This window comes from Aptenodytes patagonicus, chromosome 3 (assembly GCF_965638725.1).
Source record: "Aptenodytes patagonicus chromosome 3, bAptPat1.pri.cur, whole genome shotgun sequence".
NCBI classification, from domain to species: domain Eukaryota; kingdom Metazoa; phylum Chordata; class Aves; order Sphenisciformes; family Spheniscidae; genus Aptenodytes; species Aptenodytes patagonicus.
The window spans coordinates 110,941,774-110,968,415 of record NC_134951.1 but is presented as its reverse complement, the minus strand read 5'-3'; the positions used below and the strand labels follow the sequence as shown (position 1 = coordinate 110,968,415).

The window sequence follows — 26,642 nt, the reverse complement described above, 5'->3', positions numbered from 1 at the left end:
TTAACTACTGCATGTTCAGTAAAACTTACGTAAATATACTGTATTAATGACCTTATAATAGAAATATTAACTACCGATAAGATCTTCAAGGTGTGATTTCTTTCTCTTATGTTTTTGTTTTTGCTCAGAGGAATGCAGTAGCATGGATAGTTGATGGCGAATTTGGAGCAGACGACTTCAGTTTAACTTAATTAGTCGTATTTTAAATGGCTTGGGATTTGGTGCAAACAAACATGATTGATAGCTGGACAGACATGCTCGTCATGAAAAAGAACCATTTCTGAAGCCCGGTTGGGGCCAAACATTTACCACCTTGCTTCATAGTAACCAGTCGAGATGAAGCACGTCGTTAGAGCGTTGTTGGACACCGTGTTGAAATTACCCCCCCCATCGGTTGTGAAGAACTGTGCTACATTCAGGCTAACCATTGAACTCAGTATATATATTTTTCCCTCCTGCCTTTTTGTCTGGCAGGCTACTGTTCTTGTTGCTCTTCTGTGTAATGAAGTTTAAATGCTTGTTTGGAACACTTTATTTAACAGTTTAGAAGGCTTGATAGAAAGAGTGCTTTAGTCTGAAGAGTATACAGTGGATAGGAAAGTATTTCCTTCTCTTGTTTCTCAAGTCTCTCTCCGCCTTACTTAGCTTGAGATCTTTGCAGCTTGGTTCATGGATTCTAGCCTTGCCCGTTGCGCAGTATATATAAATTGATGATAAACCAATGAACTATGTCAAAAGCACTCTCAGTATCACATTTGACAAAAAGTTTTGTACTTTTCACATAGCTCGTTGCCCTGCAAAGGGGTTAACAGCACAATTTTTTAAAAATAAATTATTTATAGGATTAAAATGACTTCATTTGTATACATTTGGAATTAAAACAATGCAAGAAGTGTCATGAAACACGGTATCACTGATGCTTTTTCCGGAGTGTCTTGGAGACCCAATCAAAAGCAGTGGCTGGAAGGAGCTTTACGTAGGCAGTGAAGCTTGTTTTAGAAGGAGAAACTCACTGTCCATCTTTACAGATATTTAGAAAAAAAGCGTTCAGAGTGCACCACCAGGCTAAGAGTTTAAACAAGACAAAGTCTTTTTTTTAATTACATAAATATATGCAACAATGCTGGTAAAAGGTAGACTACATCTTGAGGGAAGAATGTGTTGAATCCTTTCTTCACAAAGTCAACATTTTGTAAAAGTAATTAACATACAAATCATAATTAAACACTTGTATTACGATGGAAATTTTTCTTCGTTTGATAAACAAAGGTGTATAGATCTTTCTTTCTGAGAGTATACTTTTAACTTTGCAGATATAAATGCCTCTCCCAGACCTTGTTGCAAGCTGGTGCTGTGAACATCTTGACACATCTAGGAATAGTTCCACTAATATCCCGTGTTAAGAAAAGGAAGACATTTATAACTGAAGTATTTATTCTTTTTGACATAAACAGGTGGCCTGGCATCTCTATGCTTCTGCTCTACACACAAATTCATTATGGGATGGCACTGGATTCCCTTTTGCCACCTAGGGTGGAAAGGTAGCGTTGGTACTGCTGTGAAGTCAAGAGGGAGCAGGGAAAGGCATGCCACCGAGAATTGATGTGAACAGAAGTGTGGATTTCATCCTTTAATGAGATAATAATCTAGTGTCCTTATTAGTCACGTGTGGAAGAAGGGTGGGGGAAGGTTTGCCGGAGTTCCTGGGAAGAGAAGTGTAGCCACTTCGATGAATGGGAATGCGGTGTTTAACATAAACAGTCCCATTTTTCTCTCCCAGAAAAACAAAGTGAAGCATAGCAGGTTAGACTCTTTTAGATTCCAGCCATCAGGTGGTGGGGTTTTTTCTTGCCTTGGGTGTAAACTTAAACACGATTTAAGATTCTGATACTTTGGTTGAGACCAGCCCTGAATCTGACATACTCCTCTTTTAGTACCTCCAAAATGAAGTAGGAACTTAACCTTGTCATCTTCGACCTAGTACACTTGTCTCAAAATTAAGGTGTGTTTCTTTGATAGCAGTTACTGTTCCACAGTACTGGGAATACATGTGTGAACTTAAGACTACAAATCAGTTCCTTCTTCCATTAGCTAGTTCTAGAGGAAGCTGTTTGTTTCTCTTCCTATTTCAGACAGCGTAAGATTAGTCAGTCTTGTTCCTGTGGCGTCAGTGTCGCAGGGAAACAGAAAACTTCCTAAGGTCAAATTTGAGTAAGCTAAACCTTTGGGTTTTAAATAAAAATTGAATACCTAAACTGTAAACAGCTTTTTATATGTTCAAAACATGGTATAATTCATAACCAATGCCAGTGCGTGAATCTTTGGAAGTTACCCTAGTATTGTCTTATTCTGGAACTTATGTTTTCAAACAAAATGTTATTTAGGGAGAGTAAGGAGAATAATCCTGGTTTTGATGTCTCTTAACAATGTCTCGTACAATGGTCTGGCGCTACTTGCTTACCTCGTACTCGTGGGACTTCAGGGGGAACTTTAGGCAGGTGGTGAAGGCTGGATCAAATCTCAAGTTTAGATTTAAAGTCTCATATGCACTTCAACGAGCATTTTTAATGTGGTGGCCATACCTAAACAAAGTGAGACTCCTTACCTGGTACAAGCTGGGGGGGAGGGGGGTGTATGGGCTGATGCCTACTTTCCACTGCAACGCATTGTAATTAGAAATTTAAACTTAGTACTTTTGCCAAAATACTGCCCCTCCATTTTGGGGTTTCTCTTCTGGACTTGGTTTGTACCTCTAAAATACACTTCAGGTACTTAGAAGCAGAGTTAGGGAGAAGGACGTGTTCTGCTATCTCCACTTCAGTTTCGTGGTGCAACTATGCAATGTAAAGGAAAGCTCCGTATAGATGGCACTGTGTCCAGAGCGCCTCAGTAACAGTGTATTGCGTAGCTGCCCGCTTCTCACAGGCGATGAGCAGACATGAGAGAAAGGGGAGAGTAATCTTCATTTTTGCCACACTACTTGGTCCCGCAGTAAACCGACATTACAGATCTAGCGGTAACGATTACCATTCCAACCTGTAGATTGAAGAGGAACCTCAACTATTTCTAACGTGTCACGTATTCATAATATGTGAATTGAAAAGTACCAATACTTTTTGTGCACAGACTATAAAATGAGACTACGGGGGGGGGAAAACCAAACAAGTTTGCTCATTTGCAACACATTGATTTCCATGTGCTTAAAAATGTTCATAGGCTGGAGTCTAAGGCTGGAACAAGTACACACCCGCAATAAATTACTGTATTTCTAGTCAACAGACGTATGGTTTTTAGAGAGGAAAATACTGTAAGCGTGTACTCCTTTTGTAACTTTCTCTGGTCAGCTGTTGGCTTAAAATATCCACAGTAGCCCCAGGTTATTGTCAAGGCAGGTCTTTAAAAAAAAAAAATATGCTGAAGCATTTTATTATCTGAATGTTCTTTAGCTGTTCAGGTAAGTAATTTTCAAGGCACAATGGAGCACAAAAGGGAAAATGCTAGATCTGTCCTTGTTTGGAGGGGAGGGTAGTGGGGGGAAATGACACCTTTGTTTTTAAATTCCCTCTGTCTTTTCTAAAGTTCTCCAACTTTAAAGTTAACTTCTCTTTATGATTAGAGCAAAGATGCAAGCTAGAAATCTATCCAGATCTTGCCAGTTACTTCTCAGCTTGGCTTCAAACAGGTAATGTTTAATAAAACTCAGTATGTTCTTGGGAGTTTGTGTCTAGTTGTATACTTTTACACTGCTAAGTGATACTCCCTCCCAAAATCAGTTTTGAAGGCTTCCTTAGCAGGAAACCACGACTCGTACAATTAGATGTAGTTCGAGGGGAGATGTTACAACATCTCCCAAACCCAAATGGGGAGGGAAGTAGAGGAAGAAGAACGGACATAAGAAGTGGGATTTACTGACCAACAGACAAACTACTGTAACTCAAGGGGGAGGAGGAAAAATGCACTTTCAATAGTTTGTCCATGTTTTTAGCTACAAAATACACTTGTATCTAACTCTTTTTTTGAGACAACTATTAAGAGGAACACCCATCCCAAAAATGGCTAATCCTCCTTTTGACCTCCTCCTGTCTTTTCCACATTGGCTTGAGTCTGTTTTCAGCTGCCATACTTAATTTTGAAAACTGCTACTTTTAATGATGTTTAGAAAGAAGAAGAAAAAAAAAATCGTTAACTCTGACACTTTTTTGAACAGGGTGGACTTAATTGAAGTGTGCAGTGTTGAACTACTGCTGCAGTAGCTGCCTCTTAGTTGCTGAAATAAACTGTAGACAAGTTTTCTGTCTATTAATCCAGATAATCTGGATTCAATAAAACGTCTGTGAGAGTGTTCCTCCCATCTGGTATGAATGTGTGTGTGCATGTGTTCCATGAACAGACAGAGAACCAAATGTTCTAGGTACTTGTCATGTTTTATTGCATACTTTAAGTTGTGTGTATGTGAAGTGTCCTTTGACCGGAAGGTTTTGGTTAATATCAGTATATTTTTATAAATTTGAAATTCATTGTGCCCCATCTTTTTTCTTAAACACTTTTCATTGTTAGGGTATGTGTGCTAGATTTGAATCTTAACATTTTTAGGCACAGATGGAAAAAGTTATTGGCTCCTTGAAAACACATGGGACAAAATGGATCCTCAAAGCATGTATGTACTTACAAACCAAGCTGTAGAGATCAAGAAAAGAACTTTATTGTTGATCTCAAGATTTCTAAATTGTCAAGATTTATATGGAGTTGTGGTGGAACTAGTTAACACTTAGAGCTTTTGGTATGTAATGACTATTTGCTATGGACTGATATTAAATGTTTCAAAGGATTGCGTTCTTAAACTTTCTGGATTTTTGTTACTCTCCTCGGATTATATTAAGTAGTTAAAAATTTCTTTGCTATATTACATTAAAAACATAAGAACTTTTGGGTCTCGTATTTATTTTCACTTGTTTTACTAATTATTTACAGAACACCGTTTTAACTTTTTTATTTTATAAATGTCTAGTATTTTAAACATATCTTTAAAAATTGTTCAATTGGAACTACATTAACTCCTGATTTGTTTTTATTAGGATTTTTAAAAAAAAAAAATACACTTTTTCCATGTTGGTGCACAGCACTTAACAGAAATGTTTGTATTCCCTTTCTTTCAATTCAATAAACAGAATAAATAACTGGAATGAATAGTGCTTAGTTTCCCTAACTTCACTTACATGACTATGACTTGGATGTTCATTTCTTGATCATTAATTATAGATTTCTTCCATACTTGTAGTATTTCACTTCCTCGCTAGGAAAATTAATTTGTTTAATTTGTTTAATTGTTCGGCAGTTTAGCCGAAGATGAATTCACTCTGTTGTGTGCGGGCTTTCCAGCTCTTGATGTTTGGCTCTAACCTACCTCACGCTTGTGTTTTCACTACCTTTAGCAGTGGACTTGCCTGTGTCCCGTTCCGTGCTTACCTAACTTGTTGAACGTCTGCTCCTTCGAGGCTCAGTGAAAGCCTGGATTCCTTAATGCTGGAGCTTGCTTAAATACCAGACACAGGTTGCCTTAGGTGATCGGTGGGTTTTGTGGGGTTTTTTGGTATTTCGTATTAAGAAGGTGCCCCTAAAGTACTTGCATCTCTTGCTTAGGCTTTTCTTAAATGGGAGACCAGGGACCTCCAGACTCCTATCTGAAGTTGACCTAAGCGGCTTCTGTGGGCCGAGAGCTCTTGAAGGTACCTCTCAACCGTTGCCTTCGTTCGCTCCAACCGACGCTGTGTTCTTGTCCCTCTTCCCTGTGCCTTAAAACAGAACCTCATCTTTGTCCTGCATTTTAGGCATTTTTATTCAGCTCTAGCTAATGTTCTGTTAAATAAAAAGCTGTGCCTAAATTTGCCCTCCCATTCCTGTGGCTTTTCCAAACTCAAACCTTTTGCTGAAATGCATTCAATTTTTAAATTCTTTTAGCTTCTATATCGATTAGAAAAGGTCTTTACTCCCTCTAGCAGCACCTCTGTATTAACTTTATTATTACTCTTTGAGCAGTGCGTAGATAATCATGGCTTAAATGCAGGTGTGAACAGAAGGGGCATGCCCTATCCCTTTCCATGTGCTTCCTTGTGCCGCTTCCCTTGGGTACTAGTATTTGCAGGAGGGTTGTTAGATTGCAGACCCGCTTCAGCCATAAACGATCCACACGGCAGATGAAGGCGGTTAGTTTTTTGGCTGAGTTTGTTACTGTGTTTCATCTGCTGTCCTATGTCTGCCTTTAACTGGTGAGAAGAAACAGGTATATGATTTCTATAGAACTGTGAAATTTCAGCATATGTAAGACTTAAAATTAATTGGGATTTTTGGTTTTTTTTAAACCCTCCAGATTATTTAAAAGAAACTACATAGGAACCCGATAGCAGATGAGCATTTCATCATTAGCTTAAATCCAAACTCTGCCTGAGGTAGGGTACTTCTCCAGAAGGACAGTTTCTGTTTTACTCTGTCGCTTTACACCTTGGCTTATGCTTTCTGTGCTGCCTGGTGCATCCCTCTGCTACTTCGCACGTGTTGCACATGCTTAGGCATTACTCATTACGGAAAGGTGGCAGTCCCAGTTGTCCCCTCACTTTAAAAGACCTAGAATGCTCTGAAGAGTAACCACTGAAGTTTGTATGCCTCTAAGGTTTCTGCCAAAGATAAGGCAGTTAATGTACTGATAACTGCATGGTGGTCAGTATAGCCTAAATTTTTCTATCGCCACCGCCAATCTCATCATTACCATAATATCCTCAGAGGCAAAAACGGTCTTTTCTTACCACTTGTATGAAATTCTAGAGAGCATCTTGTGAGAAAAAGGATTAGATTAAAGCTATGCCAGTACTGAACAGGTAAAGATCTGCTTTTATGGGCTTATCAGGGTTTCAGGTTGATTGTTAACCTGCATGTAGAACTGTTCTTAGGACTAGTGGTCATACTATTAATCCCACTGATTTACTATGTTCCACAATACAGAACTAGTTTAGAACAAAACAGTAGTTCACTAGAATGAGGAGGTAAGTATATTCTTCAATAAATCAAGATAAATAATGAACAGTCTGTAACTGTAATGATTAATTAGGGGGAAATATGCTATCGTACATATTTTAACTAATCCCCCCCTCACAGGTGCAGTACTATAACAGCTATCTAATCTCTCTGAAAACTGTGGAACGACTAATATCTTGGCAAGCTGACTAGGCTCTAGACTGTACGTAAGGAAAAGAGCTTAATAACCTTGGTTAAAAGTTAGAATCCCTGTAGGCCAACTTCAGATTTATTTTCACGGATTAAGAGCTTTCTATAAATCATAGCTAATCATCTGAAGGATAAGCTAATGGTCCCCTCATGAAGTTATACTTGGATACCTCAGTTCCACAGGGGAAATACATTCTGGTGAGTGAATAGGAGGGAATCTCTGTTTTGGTCTCTCACTGATTCACAGTGATAAAGTTAGGTGAATTTTTATTTAAAATCAGTCTAACGTTTGTAATTGTCTTGAATTCTGTATAGTAAGATTGGATTTAAATTACCCTGTTCTCCCCTGATCGAGACCCAGAAAGTAGGGAGTTTGTTTCAATTTTTACTACTGTAAAACTTCTGTGCTCTGTGGATGTCCTGTGGGATAGATGACTGTAGGATCCTCATTTCCAGCTAATGAACTACATTTTTAGCAATTACAAATACATTTTTCCTATTGCTGACACTGAGCTCTGTGAAGATCTCTGTAAAGGCAGGAAATGAGCCTGTACAGTAAGGAAAGCTTCAAAATTACCAGTGTAATTACTCAGCAGAATTGTAGTCTCTGGAGCCTGCTACTGAGGTTTTTACAACTATTATAACGTTTTGTTAGATATGAATGAACAGAGAATTTATTTATATAAAAAAAAGTGGGGTGGGAAGTTTGCATTCATATAAAAGTATAGCTTGTTTAATATTTGACAACCACCACTTAGGAAACATATCTGAGTTTTTTTGTTGGTCTATCATGGTTAATAATTCGTTCTCGAAGAAGGAAGCGGGGAGGAATCCACAATAACATCCCTCTAGGTCAGGGATATAAATTGAAACATATGCTACCCTCCCTTTTTTTTTTTTCCTCAGATATGTTGTTCTTTTCCCTTATCCTTCCTTGTTCTGCTCCCATCTCTGAAGAAACACTTCCCTCAGTAGAGAGGAACAGAAGCTTTTCACAGCGAGTGATAAATTTTACCAATGCCATTAGGGAATGGGTCTACTCTATCTAGTATCTTCACTGTAATTCTGAAGTGCTAGTAGTTAGAAATCATTGAAGACAATGTATCTGACAAACATTTTCATTAATAATAAAGCTCTTATCTCAAAATCATGTCTTTAGAATAAGATATAAAGCTGCTAGTCTAAGTGGTGGACTTACAGATTAATGATCACATTCCTCAGTGTGAAACATCAGTAATGAAATTTATCTACTGTTAGCACTACAGCAAGGATTTAACTCAAGCAGCTTACTAACTCTGTCATTTATTCTAATAGATAAAACCCAATGTATGCGTAGCATGTTTTTTCACGTACAAATAAGATACATAGTAGGCAATTAAGTTAAGCTGCTACAAAAGTTACTGACTTTCCTCTTTTAGTTTGCTCTCCTTTTTCCAGACCTACATCCTGTCTGGGTTTCAGCTTTATAAGGCAGTACTTTCTGCAGTTTGATTTTTGTGGTGCCAAGCAGTCAGTGGCATGCAGCTGGGGTAGCTATTTCCCTAGTTATTGGCTAATGAGCATAGTTTTCAGCAGTTTTTCATCTTTGCAACAGCTGAACTTGGACTCCATCCATCATAATTTTAAAGCCAAACTTTTCCTAGAACAAACATTGAACACAAGGTATTGAGAGAAATCAAGCTCCAGTGTTCTTTTCACTGCTGGCCATGAAAACAATCTGCTCACTACAGCTATACACCAAAGAACAAGTACTTAAGAAGGAAAAGCTCATAAATTTTAGGACTTAATTACAGAACTGTATTTTACGTGTTTCACTTGATGTGTTAGTTTCTTGAAACAGTTTCTATGCGCCTATAAGAAAAATGTAAAGACAGTGAGGGTACCAAGTCAGGTTTATATACTTATTACTGATGCAAGAACCGCACAAAAAGACACACTGGTGTCTTTGAAGCAGAGTCACATCAGAATTGGGATAACTGGGTTATGGTTTACCAAACCACCTCCCCGAGCTAGACCTACTCTTGATTCACCTGACCGGGTATGGAAACAGCAGGTTCATGGAGTAGCGACTGCCGATAGATAGTCTTTTGCTCTGTAACCAACTCCAACCCTGGTGCAACGTGATGTTTACTTTGTATGGAGGTCTATGATATATTTCAATGACAAAATAGGAGTTGAAGGAAAAAAGCAAGTATTATAATCATGTTTCTTATTTATCTCTTTTTCACTCTTGCACGCAAGTGTCCCCTTCACCAAAGGGACCTCAATCCATCCAAACACAAGACTTCATATAGGTTGTTGGAGGGAGAGGGGGAAAGGGAGAAAAGCATAACTTTTATTCCATTGCTTTTTAGCTGGAAAAACCACTGACACAAAGATGCAAGCTGTGCTGCTGTTCCACTTCGAAATCTGTGTTCCAAGCACTGCTTCAAACTAGGCTCTAATAGGACGGCTTGACAGCCAGAGGCACGTCCTGACACCTTCCAGTAAGAAGCAGACATCAGAGCTGCACTTAAATTTGTTCTGGAACTACCTCTATTATTAGCCCATGCTGCTAAAATGGGTTTCCCTTCTTTTAATTCCTATGAGATCAGTTCTGTAAGCAAGGATTTCACCTTACAGAAGCAGCAGCTCCAGCAGTTTGGGTTGTAAAGGAACAAAAACAACCGCTACACAAATCCAATGTCTTTTGAAAATATTTTATGTTAAAAATACAGAAAAATATTTCTTGTTCAAAGAGGAAAAATATACTGCATGATGACACTGATTAGGTATGTTCGGAAGGTGTCTGTGGCTCCACAACCAGTCACTGGAGTGATGACCCAATTTGGCAGCTAATGGTTCTTTTTCAACTTCTCAATCATTTATCAAAGCCAGAATCATACTGTGACAAAACAGAAAACATGATACCAGTGGATTACTGAAGCATGTGCAAGTAGGAACAGCTATCGCTTTCATGAGAGAACTGCACTTGATTCTGAAATAGAAAGTCAAGGCAACTATGCTCTGTGCTTTGCTCACGAAGACAAGGACTGCAGAAGTACTACTGCAGTAGAAGAACAGTACCTCTTCCATCTTGTAGTAAGTGGCCCCATCACAGAACTCATCCGTTGCTAACTTAGCCAGATCAACCTTATTTTCTAAAACAGAACTTGTAAAATAAACTTGGTCCTCAAGACGATATCCATTCTAAATAGGCTAATTATTCTAGGTGTGGAAATCCTATAACTCTTTATATTGTACTTACAGTGGGTTTGAGATTAAGGAGTAGTCCGAGTTTCCAAACAATGTTTGATAAGAAAGAATAAAGGCATATATATAATGAGCCTGCAGATAGCTGTCAAAATATATATTATTGAGGCTTAGCAGGATGCAAAAAGATAAGACACGAATACCAGCAATTACGCTAGCAGAATAGAGGAGATAAAAATAGCTGGCAGACAATTCCTTTATTCCTTGGGAGCAATTTTTGAAACTAACCTGTAAAGGTACATGAAGAAACAGAGCAGATGAAAGCCTAGTTTAATCATGGCTTCTTTCATGTGTGACTTCAGTTGTCCTCGGTTATGGATCTCTGTGGGATCGAATACCCCCATGTTTCCACTTGGCACCATAATGTACCTGAAAGTTTAGGAGGAAAAAAAAAAAAAAAACAAAAAACCCCAACAGAAGTATAGTCATCAAAGCATTAGGGAGTGTCAGGAGAAGGGGAGGGGGAGAGCTGGCACAGAAGGGACTTTCATCTAAAGAGCTGTTTCACAATTCAACATAAGGGAGCTCTTTTTTAATTCTATTTCAGTTTCAGGATATTGCGCGTATCTCTGCCACTACAACCCACAAACAAAGAGTAAGAGAACAAGAAGTACTAAAAGCATCAGCCCAGCTTCCCATGTATAACCACGGGAGTTTCCAGGTAATAGCCGATTCCAGTTCATTTTAATTGCTGTTCGTGGTTACTTGGTGTTAGGAAGGAAACGTCCAACCACAGCGGAAAGATACATTAGATGAAAGGGACTGGAAAAGAATTAGTTTAGCTGTGAATTAGTGATTTGTTTACAAAAAAACCCCACATAGATAATCACAAACTCCAGTGGTCAAAATGAGATAGCATAAGACAAGACAAAGGATCCGTGTATGATTCCCATCTTTGTCACAACCATCCTGCGTTATCGCAGCAGAGACACTGAGGCTGACGGGATGAGAGATGGGGCAGAACTGAAGAAGTTAAGTACTGCTGTCCAAACCCACATAAGAACAAAAACTGAGTGAAACAAAGTGAAACGTAAGCAAAAGGAAGAATAAAACCAGGAAAACAAATGTTTATGTCCTGTGAAAATTCAACAAGCAGCATGTTCTTTTGTCTTAAGCATTTCTCAAGAGAGCAAATGCAAGCACATGAAGTTCTCACTCCAGCTGAGCTCAGCCTAGAACAGTGTTATTATTTCACTTAAATGTTATACAGGCTCTACCTTCCTGGAATAATACTCTTTCTACACAGGAATTTAACTCCCGGTCTTACACCTGGAGCAAAAGCAAGGTCTCAGAACGCTTTTTGATTTTCTTTATATACTTGAAGAATGGCACCACTTGTACTCCAAAAGGCACTCCCCCACCTCTTGCATTCATTTCAATAATAGGAACAAGAAACAAGTTTTCTAGCAGCAGCAGGAGTACATCCCCCCCCAAAAAAAAAAGGCCGCAGTATTTGTCTGTCTTTCACAGAGGCATTAAAAAGCACTGCAGCATATTTGATTAATAACAGACAATTATGTCCCATTAAAAATAGTTCATGTGAAATAGTTACAGTTTGAAAGTCTCTTCTAAATTGGAAGTTTTAAGCGATGGTTCTATTTTTAGTATTATAACACAAATTACTGTCCATTTAATGGAATTGTAATGCATTTTATCAGAATAAAAGGAAGAATATAAGTTGCCTGTACCAATTTATCCTAGAAATAGAGCACATAATTTTCTTACATCTCAAGGATATGATTGCCATAAAGGTAGTATTAATTTTATTTTTTAATAACAACAACAACACTTAAATGATGCAACTTAAAGCTTGTGGAAGTTGGGAGGTAGTTTTTCCAAGAGACCCACAAGCCAGCACAGCTTATATTATACATCTAAGGAACTGTAGTCATGGACACAACGATGCTAAATGCTGACAAACACAGCTCACGCCAGTTGTCGTACTCTAAACAGCAAAAAACTTCTGCAGCAAAACCACACAGAACAAGAACGCTGTCAGCTTTAATGCAGATACACATTAGTGCCTCCAGTATCTCCATTCAGTGGAAACGGCTGCCACAGCAACAGGACATTTCCCTCTAGATTACACAATTTTGTAAGAGATGTGATAGTCCTGGTCAGAATTTTCACTGTATTTTAAAGATTTTTTTTTTTAATTTTTTTTAATTTTTTTTTAACTCCTTCAGTTTTAAGAGGGGTATGATCTACTTAGACATGACAAGAATCACATTATTTTGACCTATTATCTCAAGCATGTCTATATAACAAAGAAGAAAAGGGAAGTGTTCCACTTTTTTTTTTTAAAGAGTTGCTTTCTTTTTGTATAGTCACATTCAACATTTCCTTTGTAATTCTTGGTTCTTTTACAAAGTAGCAGGTCTAAGAAATATTTAAGAACTAAAAAAAAAACTATTTTGAAATATGATTAGATTTCAAATAAGGTGCTTCAGTATCTAGTTTTAAAACAAGGAGAATGTAAGACAAAACTATGTCTCACTGGAGATTGTATAAGACACTACAAAATTCAGCAAAAAATAAACCAAATTAAACGAGCATCTGAGTATGCTGAAAAAGAAGGGCCAGTAGGATGTTACAATAAACATGCTGCAACTTTAAAAGTCTTCCCTGATGCTGTTTTTGACCAATTTATCTTCCCAGGGATTTGTTTCTGATGCCCCCTCACAGAAAACCTCTCTACTCTCACTGAAATCACTGAGACAATTAGTAAATTAAGCCAATACTGCCTGTAACTGTACCATTTACTCATCAAGATTAAGCAGGTTTGGAAGGACAGAGAATAAGGGGAAGGGATTACTATCTTACCTTTCTATTATCACTTAGATATACTACCAAGCAGAGACTTCTTCAGTCTCAACACAATTATTTTGATTTCTGTATTCATCTTGGAGTAGAATGGTAACCTTAAACCTTTCTGAATTCAAGTGCAGCAACATTTACTCCAGAAACCAGTTCTTGAAATACTATAAAACACGAAGAAGATTCAAACACGTTCAGCTGATGCTGGAAGTTTGCAGCTCATGATAACGGGTTCACACTTCATCTGTTCCCACTTAATCCTAGTTTAGTAATTGACACCTCCTCTCTTCAGTGTATTCAAACTGCTTTACAGTCCACCAGTTTTCTGACTACCATGCCTTTTGTCCGTTGAACACTGGGTCAAATGTATGTTCTATCCCAAATCATCAGATTTCCTTTATAATGCTAAACAACGCACTGGCTTTTGCAGACTTTTAACTCCTTCACTATAGATGGGATATTCCGGGCTATTAATGTGGGTGAAACTCCTCCATCCTCAGAAAGAAGGCAGGATTAGCAATACAGGCTTAACATTTTGATTTCTTGTGGCAGGACAGGCAAAGTATCATATTGTCATATTCATTTATTGCCTACACTGCGCATCTAAAATTGAGGAAACAATCCTGGATTTTAGGATATTGAGAATGTCTACCCCATGTATGACAAATATAAAATGAGAGCTGTCAATTCAAAACAGCAGTCAAAGCTTAGTGCCTGAAGTGTGGGAATAGAAATAATTGTATCCGACCAATATTTCTCTGACCAGGTTTAGAAGGGAAAGCGAGTAGCTACTTTAAACATTAACATAAGTAAGCAAAAGGAAGCAGCAAAAGGGTAACCAGTACAAGAAATCTTCAAACCTTCAAAGAAAAGGCATTCTCTCTCTAGTGCCTCTGTAGAAACAGCCTAGCCTAACTGAAACATCAAATGCAAACACCGTCCTTGCCAGCAGATACCAAAGGGAATACTGGTCATTTTGTGCAACAGTGTATAATACAGCTGCACATACGGGTGGCCAAACAAAACTATCCCTGTGTCTGTGCCTTTAGTCAACATCTGTTTATTAAGCACACAAGTTATACTGTCTCATGTTACTCCAGCTTAGAAACATTTGAAGGCTTTGCTAGCAGTTTTGTAGAAAACAAGAGCGATAAATGCATGGTTATTTTGCCCAAGAACAACGAGGTTATCAGTAAAGGGATCCTCAACTTCTTTTTAATGAGAGCTATGAAACATCTTGTTTAATTTTACCAGCAACTCGACCCATCCCTGCAAAGAGTTAGCCCTAGCAGCTTCAGGCAAGTTTTTTATACCTATATCTTAAACATTTGGTCTTTTGGACTTCCGGTAGTACAGTGATTAGAGATAATTTGCGACAAATCCACACCCAGTTTTCATTAGCATAACACCTGTAAAGGTTCAATTCTCTGCACGTCAAATGATACAAAATAAAAAGAACATTTTTGAACCGACAGTCCCAAAGTTGCCATGTGGAAACCCCTACTTATAAGTAAACCATTTCAAAGTGGTGGACGGCCCAGTATACAAAGACCGGTAACATTGACAGTTGTCATAAGATGAGAAGTCTACAAACCTTTCCAAATACAAAGAGGCAAGATGGGGGACCAAAACCAGTGCAAATGAGGGGGAGAGACAAGACAGTAAATGACGGAGGGTGCGGGGGATAACACCACAGCCCGACGGTTTTACAACCATCAGTCATGCTGACCTAAGTACTTTTATGCTGGTATCACTATCAGGCATGTAGGCACAGCATGAAAAACATTAACAGCTATGTTTGCAGTACTACTTCATAATCGCAATTAACATGCTATTACTTCCTATGAACTTGGGAATGACACAAATCAAGGTTCCTGGGCACCAGAGAGAATGAAGGAAAGGCCAAAAGCTTCATACCCTTTACACCGTTGGGTATCTTATCATTTTAATTGCAATGAGAGGAGAGTTTTATGTTAGTTAGATCCACGAAGACTGTTAGCAGCTCAAGAACACAACTGAAACATCTCATCATGACATATTATTTATCTTCACACTACACTTAAAGCTAAACTAGTAACAGTGGAAAAAAAAGCACACAAAACCCTTTGCACTTACCTATATATATTCCATGTTGCTACTGGCAAATTAAGGAGAAAGATGAACCAGTGCAATGAAATAAGCATTAATACAGTTACAACAGCATGGCCAATCACCTCAGGGACCACCCACTGCAAAAAGGGAAGAAAAGAAAAAAGTTATATGCACAAATGTAAATTCCTTTCTGAAAAAAGATCTGTATGGAGTTATCATCTGATTCTAATTGTATCAAACTCAGACAGAAAATTCATGGAAGAAGAAAATTTATGTGATTTCATCACAATATGGGGAAATTAATACCTTCAGACAGATTCCACATGAATTCCACAGTAAGCCAGAAATCAGGCCCTAAGATATTATAACAGAGGTACTTTATCTAAGTGTTACAAAAATTTCTAGATAGAAGCACAGCAGCTGTTTGCACACAACTATATTACACAAGCATTTAAGACAGTGAGTTAAGAAAGTACACAGCGCTCATTTGAAATCGCTGCAGAGAACACTGGGTTTAGGAATGACAGAGGCAGATAATTAAAATCTGTACAGACACAGCATGTACAAACACCCTCAGGCTTGGAACAGATAAGAAAGTTAATCAATATGAAAACTGACACACTTAAATTGGGTCAGCACCTGGCAATAACACATTTTTGGCTTGATAGTATCCTGTAGCATTGTCTCTTACATTAAGAAAGAAAATACCTTTAAATCAAAGTGAACACCCATGCGGGAAGGCCACATTGATTTAATGAAATCAGTTTCAAGCAGATTGGGTTAAAACGGTACTTTTCCTTATCACAGTAAAACTCTCTACTGTTCAAGAGAGGTTAGAAGCAAGTTCTACAGAAGCATCAGAGAAAGCTCCTATAAGGATCCCAGAGTTCAGTCATGAGTAGACACCCTTGGTGTGGCATACCTACAGGAATGAAAGCACAGAACTGAAGAGCTCTGCAAAAAGTTAAGTCTCAGTCCCATGAACTCAGAGTAGCAGCCCATCTCAGAGCACCAAGGGTCAGAAGAACAGCCTTTCGTGACTGCATTTGCTGAAAGATGGGCATCCGAAAAAGACAAGCAGACCAAAATAAAGGGTACATGCAAAATATGGCCAATCGAGGCTCTTCAGTTATACATCACACCCCTGTTATTTGTGATGCTAAGACGAAGGACTGTTTTCTTAAACCACATTAAAGGCAAAGAAGAATAATTTACTTTATTGAGTTTTGAGCAGCATGATCTAGCGTTAATGTAGTCACATTCCAAATCTGATAGTGTAATTATCTGAAGTCCAAGATAAGGAAAAATTGCATGGTAACTCCGAATACACAAAGCTTTATTTTTACCCAATAAGTTGGGGAGAGCACTCTGCTCTCAGTGTAGACTGTCTTGTTCTACAGCTGATCTGCCAAAAGCATATTTCAATTAGTTACAACTCATTCCTACTCTAGGTAGAAAATTAGGCCGCATTTTATCATTAGGCCAAGTGATTTTACGATGTTTTTCCAACGGCAACTGTTGCACAAGTGCTAAAGTTCACTTCAACACTTAAAACAGACCAGGAAGGCAAACTCAATATTTTTAGTTTCAGAATTTTTACTACAACACTTGAAACCAGAACTTAAAAGGAAGAAAAAGTTAATGCACTTTCTAAACTCTCCTCACAATAAAGCTAAATAGTGCAGTTTTAGGAAGTGGATCTACTTTTTTTACATTTACAGCAACGTTGGATTAATGCATAATTTGCTAGGTAATAAGAGGGTAACACCATTATCAAATAAACTTTCAGCAATTGAAACATGAAGATTTCAGACAGAAGAGTCCTCTCAAAAAAGGCTTAGCATGCATGTATGCACATCATCACGCTACATCCTGTAAAGCTCATGCTCCTTTTCTCCAAGAAAATGAAAAAGCACAAGATTTTTTTCTATTCCTAAAAAATAGGTAAAGTCTTCTCATTTTTCAACAAATAACCTATCCTTCTAGGATTAATTTCTTTCAAGTGCTTCTGTACTTTTTTCTGTTAGGAGAACTGGGTAGATTCTGAAATAGCACCAGGATTTGAAAGAGCGTGAGAGCCAATTCTCCTTTATTCAGAAAAAAAAAAAAGAAAAGAAAGCCAAATCAGTGCTTTGACATTCTAACGCCACCAGACAGCAAAAACTGCAGGCAAGTCTGTAACAAAGAATATGGAAATTCCGTTTGTGGAGGAACTCTCAGTCTCCCAGCTACGAGCTCACGCCTAAAACAGAGTAAGGCATCCTCACAAGTAAGAGACCATCGTCTGGCCGCGGTTGTTTTAGGCCTGCGTAGCTTCCGAGGGTGCGAAGCATGCTTTCAGCGCCCTTTTCTCTACACCGACGCCAAGCGCACGCTACCTCTGCCGAGGCACCACGTACGTGTCTTCCCCAGCACCGGCCGCAGGCGCCCGTGGCAGCCTGCAGCCACCCGGCCTCCAGCACCTGAAGGGGCGAAGGTGTTTCGGGCACCGGATCACTCGCCGTTTCCCCTCAGCGAGGCGCTCCCCGCCTCCACCAACACCCGCCCCCCCGCCAGCCGCCATTACCCAGCGCAGGCCCTCACGCCCCGCCACCCTCAACCCACCGCCAGCCCGGCGGCGGCGGCTCCGGCTCCGGCCCCGGCCCCGGCCCCGCTCGCCCGCCCTCCGCGGCGCCTCAACGGGCCCGGCCCACCTCGGTGCCGCCGGGCGCGGGCACAGCCCCAACCCTACCCACCCCGGGCGCCCCTCAGCCCCGGAGGAGAAGGATACGAAGTAGACGGAGAGGAAGATGAGGGCGCAGCAGTCAATCAGCGAGAAGATGAAGACCACCGACTCCATCCCGCCACGGCCGCCGCCCTCCCGGCCGCCGTACGCCACGCCCCCCCGCCCGGGCGGGGCAGCGCCGGACACGCCCCTCCCCGCCGCGCTGCATGCTGGGCAGCGGAGTCCCCGCGGCAGCCCGCGCCCGGGTCTCCTGAGGGAGAGAGGTGCCCGCCGGGGCCTGTCCCCGCTCTTCGTGAGGGCGGTGCCGGGGACCTCGCGCAGCCCTGGCCGAGCGGGGGGGGCGGGCGCGCGCCTATTTTAAAACCTAGTAAGCGGCCCGGCGGGTCAGAGGTGGGGGAAGGCAGCGCGCCCGCAGCGGGGCCCCTGCGCCGCCGGGCCAGCACTACCGGTACAGGCGGGCGGTTCGAAGGGGGTCTGCGGCGGCGCGGCTGAGGCGCCCGGGCGCTGCCTGCGCACAATTCCCGCCCGGCCGCCCCGCGCAGGCGAAGCGCTAGGGCAGCCCCTGGGCCCGCGGGAAGGCCCTCGGCCGGGGAGGGCGGCGAGCGGCGATGCGGAGCCGGCCGGGGCGCTTCGTGGACCTGCGGCTGAAGCAGCGCGTTAAGCAGGTACCCGCCGCGGGCAGGCAGCGGTGGCCGGCCGGCGGCCCTCGTCCCCGCGGGGCGGCAGCCGGCGGGGGGGGGGGGGGCGCTCCCTGCGGCCGGCGCGGCGCGGCGCGGCGGGGCTCGCCTTCCCCCCTTCTCGCTGAAAGGGGCCTTGAGCATCCGGCCCGCTCAGGTGCGGGAGGGAACGGCAGCGAGCGCCAAAACCCGGCCCCGTCTCTCGGGACTTTAAAAAGGCTTTAAGAGGAGCTTTAAAAAGGTCCTTTTGTTTGCTTTGTTTTGTTACTTTGTTCCATCCTCTTCAGTACTTCTGATCCTGAAGCTGGCTGCTATTTCAAGTGTGAAATGAATAGTCAAAAAAAAAAATACGCTCTGGGTAGATACAGGCAAATTGGAAGTGTTTACATTTGGAAACATGTACATCGATTATATGAAGTAAGTGAAGAAAGGGAAAAAATGTGATTACTTCCGTAATACAGATGTGAAGAGTGGGGAGAACAGTGATGCCTTCAGGCGGCATAGCGCCATGTTATATTTTATGAATATTTATGGTGACTTAAACACCATTTTTCTGTGTCTGTGTATAAGTGTACTCCGCTTCTAGTTCCTTAAAATGTGAGCGGCTGCTTGAGGGAGCTTGCTTATTTCCCTTTACAAGATCACAGTGACTATGTCTTGGCTATTCTGAAATGAAAGAGCCAGCTGGATTTATGGCAGGCTTGATATTTTCTGCAGGTCAGTAGCTGCCCGTGGGTGACATGAAGTGTAACGTAATTTTTAAAAATAATTCTGTATTCAATTTTAAGCAATTCGATTGTTTTAGATAGAGGTATTAATTTAAATGAGATTTTGAAATTCTCTTTGCTGTGATATTTGTGATACCGTATCTTTTAGAGAGATTCTCTGTCTCCTTTTTCTTTTTTCAAGAAGGAATCCACCATTATGTATTGAAACTCCTTCTCACTCCTAATTTGGAGAGTGAGGGAAGAAAGCAAATGGAGTACAGTTGTACCTGAAATTTAGTACATTTTCTCACATTTTCATAATTGTGGTTCGAAAATGGGTTGGATCAGCTGCTGTCAGAAAAAAAAAAAAGGCTTGATAGAATTCACTTTCATTTGTATACTTTTCTATAGTATTCTTTGAAACATCTTGCAAAGATTAAAGTTCTTATTATGACGGTATCCATACTAATTGATGTAGGTTGTTTCATTTTTTAAGGTAGGAGACCTAAAACAAAAGGAGGTTAACTGAGGGAAACCAATAACTTTAGAAGGATTGACAATAAGGTGGTGTGTGGGTTACAAAGTCATCTTTCTTACTAAATAAAAACAACGGAGTTGCACCAGCAGAAGTCACCGAAGCACCAAAACACAGTATGCTGCTTTTCCCCGGGAAGTGTAGCTAGCTAGTTATCTGTGTCTGAATAAGCATTTCCCACTTCGTTGGGAAATCCTGTCAGTGTGTTCCAAGGCAGTTCAAAGCTGTTTCTGATTTTCATTTTGACTTCTAAGAAGAGTAGAGTTTGAAACATATTTGATCTAGCTGTTCTGGTGAAGTGATTGACAAAAATTTTATTCGCTGCTTAAAATTCTTCATTTCAGTATCTTGCAAGTAGTAAATGCGGCCAGTATGTTGACACTGGAATTCTAGCATCTGACTTGCAGAAAACATACAGGTGAGCAAAGATTTGTATTCTTATATTCTACATTCAAAATATGGACTATATTTATGTTGTTATTTTGCATTTGTGTATTTTTAATCAGAATTTTAATTTTCTTTACATTAACTTCATTACCCGTTGTTGAGGTTGATTGAAACAAGATCATTTCCACTCCAGTGTTTTCCTCTGCTGATATGTCTAGTAACATATTTTATTAATGCATTGGCATTGCAAGATCTAGTTGTGGTTTGTTTTTTGTGGGTTGCTTTTTTTTTTTTTTTAATTAAACAGCTACAGATGCATTACAGCATGTTGGTCCGAGCTTAAAATATGAGGGGAAAATAACGCTTCAGTGCAGGCAGCTGGGGGAGTTACAGGATTCAGTAAGACACTAAATCTTGCTCAGTTGCTCAGCAGGACAGTCAGTCTTGCCTAATTATTTTTAGGCTGTTTCGCTTTTTTGGGTGGAGAGCAGATCATTGGTGGGTGCGGGAATTAATGAAGGTGGAGAAGTATATTCATTTGTGTTTGCATGTTCTATTTATTTATGCCTTGTTAGAGAAAGGGAGCCAAACCCCTTGCTTAGGATGCTTACAGGTCTTGGCTTTTTGTTTTGTTTTTCCTTTGTCAGCTACTGTATAAAAGCAAATAAATAAAATATACCCTCAGTAAGTAAAGGTAAAAGGTTGATTTTTGTTTGCATTTAAGGATGCTTATAGAATCAGATTTTCTCATAGAATCAGATGAATCAGATTTTTCTCATTTTTTCCTCATTTTCTCATTATTAATTAGAACAGTTATTCCTTGCTGGACTGTTCTTTCTAGACCGTAGTCCTGTGTCCATATGTTCTTGTCTGAATTAAAATTAAAAACCCGGGAGTGTTGTGAAATAGAATCCAGTGTGCTCACTTGTACATTGCTGCTTCTCTATAGCTACAGTTAAAGAGGACCTTGGTAATTTTTACTAAACATCCCTTTAGAGACCAGTATAGTTTAGTGGTTTTGTTTCATCCCAGTGATTGAGCTATTCCAGGCTTAAGAAAAAAACAATCACATTTTCACATAGTTGGTTTTTAATAAAAACTTGCGTAGAAGCTTGGGTATCAACTTACAATGTATTTTTTTCTCTGAGAATGGCATTATGTTGAGGGGAAAAAAGCAGTTGGTGTAACCTGTTTATTTTGTTTTTTTCAGTGCAGAATATGGACGAAGAAAAAGAAATGCTTTTAGAATACAAGTTGAAAAAGGTAGTTCTGTTAGTGTTATGTCCAAGATGCCAAATTCTTTGATTAAACTTTGCCTGTTTTCTTACCATATTTGAACTTTTTCTTTCAGTGTTTGGAATAATTAATAATGAAAAAGAACGCAAAGATTTAGCAGTTTTAGAAGCTGAACATGTGGCAAAAAGAGCAAGACAACAAGAGAAAAATGAGTAAGAAGGATTTTTACCATTAGATTACTTTAATAATGCCATTAGTATTATCATTTCTTTAAAGCTTTCTGTCTTCATATTATTAAATTTTGATAGTTTCACGGTTACAGATAGATCCTTGATTTCCCATAGGCTTGTCTTCATCAGAAGTTACCTGTACTTAATGGAAGCATTTTTTTCACTGAAGAGAAGCAGATACTAGAGCCAATCATGACTTTTCTGTTATGGGGAACATACAGCCCTGAATTAGTGGATATCCTTGGGGCTTCCTTGATAGTTTTCCACATAAGGCCCCAGTCCTCATGTGATTCAGTTCCTTTTTGTTCTTAATCTTTCTTGGGTGTGAGATACACTGGCTAAATCTGAGAGATAAGACTACAAGACAGGCTATTCAGAGTAAATCGCCACTGGGTATGAGATTGGAATTAAGATTTCCTAACTCTTAACCCTGTGCATAGTTTCACGGACCATTCTGGTTTCTCTAACCTGATATAGATACTAAGGGTCTCATGGGCAATTACGGCACTGTAACCAGAAGGGCTAGTCTAGTTCAGCAGTGATTTGCTACCGCTTCCCTTGTGCCAGCATTGGTGATTGTGTGGTCTCTTGGTGAACTCAATCAGATTGATCTGACATCACTTTTTTTTTTTAGGACTGTCTTTCAGCCAGGTTGCCAAGTTGATCCAACTCATCACAGGCTTGGAAAGGATGCATTTTTTTAACTCTTCATAGTAGTAAATTTAGAGCATGCTAGTCAGGAGTTTTTCTCCAGTCTTAGGCTACCTATCATGGGTGTGGGGAACCATGTTGTGGAAATTGCATTTGTTCTGTTTTGTGGGTGTATCACTTGCAGTTCTGCTCTGATACATTAATAGTTTTTGTCTTCCTTCCATGTAAAGGACTGCAGGAAGTGCCACAGATCTCTCTGATTATGATGATTATCCAGAAGATCTAGTAAGCTGTATTTTATTATGATTGTTTGTATTTGCATAACACCTGATTCTATGTGGTGAAATTGCAACGCACTTGGAGAGTTTAAAAGTAGAGATGAAGATTAGGTATAGCCAGAGTTGGCAATTCCAACTGAGAATCTATAGAGCTAAAAGGAGGCTATTTTCTGAAGAAAAAGGAAGAACCTGTGGTGGGGAATCACTTCTGAGGAAAGCACGCTGGGGGCCCAAAAGACTTGGCTATCAAATGAATGAAATGGTTGAAGGAACTGACACATCTGACTATTACTTGCAAAGACTGTTGCCTCTTCAACCAGGTGTAGTTTTGTATGCAGTCATTTGATTTGCAGAGGAGTGGGTTGGAAGATGCAGGACTGCTTTCTCCAGTGAGGATGCTAACTGGGGTTTATGAAAGTTTTCATTGGTCTCGTAATATAAATAATCCAAATTATAACTTGCATATTTTCTTTTAAAATACATGAATCTGCAGTCTACAAATCATATGAACAGTTCCCTGCTGAGCTTATACAAGAAAGGAAATCCCGATTCTGTTCCAACCACTCCAAAAAATGAACCAATGGAAACCCCCCCTCCTGTGCGAACAGCTCCTCGAACAAGCACCCTCTCACCAGGAGCAAGAGTCGAAACACGCATCTCTGAAGGGGGCTGGTTCATTGATAAAACTCCGTGTGGAAAAGACTTTTTCATTGACCTTTCTGAGGATGGAGAAGGAGATGAGAAGAAACTGATTTCTGAGGTATTGTGTTTTACAAGCTCAATGGGATTTAAGTAGCAAGTATGAATATAATTTCCTGTGTGATTTGACAGGCTTTTGAAGGGTGATACTAAGACCAAAAGGACTGTTTGTCTTTCTGGATTTTTAAAATATATTTTTATTACAAACACTCATACTGTGTTTAAAGATAGTGAATGTGTGAAATAGAAGGGAAAGATTGGCTTAAGCCCAGTGGAGTACTTGGTTTTAGCTTGGTTTCTGAAGAAGAAAGGGCTTACCCCATTTTTCTGCTGTGTCAGAAGCGATTTTTGAACCTTCTGGCCCATTTCAAGCATGTTTGTATAGGAGGTAAAAAGTCACAAAATTATGAATTTCCTCCACGCTTTTTGAGGAAAATGCAGTGCTCAGTATTTAGGGAGACCCAGATTAGTGCCCGTACTGAGAAAAAGGTAAGTGGAACTTGGCTGGTATTTATTCCGTTTGCCAGTGACCAGCCTAACTAGTCAGGAAGCACGTGGCTTGCTGTAGCCGTAGCATGTAGTCTCCCTTGGCCAGTGGCTAAGTCTTAGTGAGCCTGGGGAAAGCTGAAGTTTTTTGGATGGATAAGAGTTGGGGAAGTTGAAAGGAAATTGCATTGATTTATAAAGCAGTTAAAAATAGGTCCTACTCCCCATCCAGACTTATTGCCCACTTCATGATTTTCCTCCCCTCCCCCAACTTTTTTTTTTTCTTATTTAGAAAAAACCAACTTTGTTCAGCTATCGAAAACTTTCTGTTTATGTATGGGAGATAACATTTATGTTGTTTGGCTGACCAGACGTTTTGGCAGGATGCTCTTTTTTATGTGAAGGAAGAACTACATTTACATCTACCTTTCTGATTACACAAAATGCTTACTGAATAGGCAGATTTGACAAATTATCCCTTTATACATGGTAATTGAATACAAGGCAGATCCTCAAATTGTAAAATGTTTGCCATACTGTATTCTAAAAGAAAAAAATCCCAACCCAAAAACCTAACTTTCGTTGAACCTCTTCTTTTCATCTCTCCTGTATTAGCCCTTTTCTTACATGTTAGTTAACTTGTGTCAGCACTGAATAATATTTTCTTACAGCCACTCATGACTTACTAGTAATAAAAATTGTTTCCATTGGAGTAAATACATTGATACAGTTTTATTCATCCCCAAAGTGGATTGCTCTATGGTATGCAAATAACTGGTGTCTGATTTTGGTTAGTGGTTTTGGGGGTTTTGGGGAGGGGTTGTTTGGGGTTTTTTTGCTTATAAGTATGTACTTTTAGCAAAAAAGTGACTGGTGTAATTAACCCTTCAAAAAAAAAAAGGCAAATCCTAAGTGTAAAAAAAAAAAAAATTCTACAAAAAGAAGGGGTTAAATTCCTGCCTTGTTTGTCTTTATTTGTATAATGTGTGTAAGTTAAGCATCATAGACACTTACACATTTTGGCCTTTTAAGTATTTGCAGAAATTCACTGACTTGGAAGGTTTTGTGTATATAATTCTGGTTTTATGCCCTAGAAATCAACAGAATTTTCTGTCTTGGAGAGTGAAAGAAAGAAGACAAAGGGTAAGAGAGCAAAAAGAAAAAAAGAAGAATTTCCAGATGTAGATGGAGAAATTGATTCCATCTTACTTAAAGAGAAAGGTGAGAAGTTATTTTTGGCATGCTGCTCCAAACAGAGATGGGTATTTGACTGTGGAATCCGTTACCAGAGAATTGTTTTCTGAGGTGCAGAGAAGTGACCTCAATGATTTTGTTAAGAAATTTAACCTTAATGTTGTACTAAAAAAATACTCCGGTCCTGTGTCTACTACCAAAAAGTAATACTACTCCATGTACTTAGCTAATTGTTTAGGCTGAGTACTTTTTTTGTTCGGTGTTAGCAACTACTGTTAGGCCATGTCTAAATTTGCATGACTTTTTCTCCTTAACAGTTAGAAGTAAAGTACGAGAGCTTTACCATCCTTCAGTGAAGTTTGAGGATGTAGGAGGCAATGATGAAACCTTAAAGGTTAGTTAAAATTTTATTTGTGGGATTCAGAATACACTGAATAAAATGTCGCATGAAAAATGACGACAAAAAAGAAATCTGGCAGAATTCATCTGCGTGACACTGAGAATAGCTGCTTATACCAACAGCAACAAAGTTTTTTGGTTTTTTTCATTTGATTAATCTTTCTGAAAGCAGCCACTGAAATTACATTAATAAACATTTATTTTGGCCTGTCTATAATACCGATTTCCGCAATTTAAATTGAGGTCTCTCTTGTTCTTAACAGGAAGTATGCAAAATGCTCATTCATGTCCGTCATCCCGAAGTCTATAACCACGTAGGTGTGGTTCCACCTCGCGGTTTTCTTTTACATGGACCACCAGGATGTGGAAAGACACTACTTGCACAGGCAATTGCTGGGGTGAGACAGCTTTAAATTTACAGTTGCTTCTTTTTCTAAATTATACTTAGAGAAAAAAAAAAATCCTCATTCATGATAGACTAGATCTTTTCCTCTTCTTTTTATCTCTTTTCTCTCCTTCCTGTCTTAGTCTAAAATATATTCATCTTCACTTCCTTTGTTTAAATTCCATCTGAATCTGTACTTGATAGAACCTCATATATGAAGAGGGGACATAGTGACAGGGTTTTATGTTTGACTTAATTGTTTTGAGGCATTCCCAGGACAGCAATATAGGCATGGGTATTGAGAAGGCTACAAATGAAAGATACTTTTGGTTAAATTTACCATAGTGTTTTATTTGAAGTCTGGATTCAACCTTACCTTCTTTTATGAGGCATTACATTGATTCTATTGGGTGGCATCCATTAAACAGTGACTTCTGAATTCCAAAACTGGATGTTGCCTTGCCTGTGTCAAACTAATGATTTCAGAGCATATGACATTATTGGTGTTAATAGTTTGGTGTGTGGTAGGGCTGCTGTGCTGCTATGTGCCTGTTTTGGATAGAAATCTAAGGGCTATTTAGGGCTATTCAGTGATAACCATGGACGTTTCTTTTTCTTTAATACAGTTGTTCCTTAAATGTCACAGATTATAACCTTAAATTTAGGTACATGTAA

General features: G+C 39.6%; 3 protein-coding genes across 6 annotated transcripts in view; 2 read left to right on the top strand and 1 right to left on the bottom strand.

Moving 5' to 3' along the window:
- WDR26 (WD repeat domain 26) overlaps positions 1-4,930 on the top strand; it is a 33,057-nt gene extending 28,127 nt beyond the window's left edge. For both annotated transcript variants that reach the window (XM_076334651.1, XM_076334649.1), the window contains one exon: positions 129-4,930. In XM_076334651.1, the coding sequence (XP_076190766.1) occupies positions 129-154 (26 nt within the window). In that variant the 3' untranslated portion in view covers positions 155-4,930. The remainder of the gene's footprint in view (positions 1-128) is intronic.
- A 4,966-nt stretch (positions 4,931-9,896) lies between these two features.
- On the bottom strand, positions 9,897-18,245 carry CNIH4 (cornichon family member 4). Of its 2 annotated transcripts, XM_076334646.1 has the most exons (5): positions 18,149-18,245; positions 16,594-16,662; positions 15,403-15,515; positions 10,699-10,839; positions 9,897-10,102 (listed from the first exon to the last, which is right to left on the bottom strand). In XM_076334646.1, the coding sequence occupies exons 1-5, from the start codon at positions 18,215-18,217 to the stop codon at positions 10,075-10,077; spliced, it is 420 nt and encodes a 139-aa protein (XP_076190761.1). In that variant the 5' UTR covers positions 18,218-18,245; the 3' UTR covers positions 9,897-10,074. The 2 variants fall into 2 exon arrangements, with proteins under 2 accessions (XP_076190761.1, XP_076190762.1); XM_076334647.1 differs by lacking the exons at positions 16,594-16,662; positions 18,149-18,245 and adding an exon at positions 15,685-15,703.
- Positions 18,246-18,668: 423 nt separating this feature from the next.
- NVL (nuclear VCP like) overlaps positions 18,669-26,642 on the top strand; it is a 45,043-nt gene continuing 37,069 nt past the window's right edge. The window contains exons 1-10 of one of the 2 annotated variants that reach the window (XM_076334642.1): positions 18,712-18,768; positions 19,068-19,197; positions 20,367-20,440; positions 21,620-21,672; positions 21,761-21,857; positions 22,757-22,811; positions 23,298-23,564; positions 25,084-25,210; positions 25,501-25,577; positions 25,846-25,980. In XM_076334642.1, coding sequence (XP_076190757.1) covers positions 19,108-19,197; positions 20,367-20,440; positions 21,620-21,672; positions 21,761-21,857; positions 22,757-22,811; positions 23,298-23,564; positions 25,084-25,210; positions 25,501-25,577; positions 25,846-25,980 — 975 coding nt within the window. In that variant the 5' untranslated portion in view covers positions 18,712-18,768; positions 19,068-19,107. Of the gene's footprint in view, positions 18,769-19,067; positions 19,198-20,366; positions 20,441-21,619; positions 21,673-21,760; positions 21,858-22,756; positions 22,812-23,297; positions 23,565-25,083; positions 25,211-25,500; positions 25,578-25,845; positions 25,981-26,642 lie in introns of both variants that reach the window. The other variant, XM_076334643.1, reaches the window with a different exon arrangement.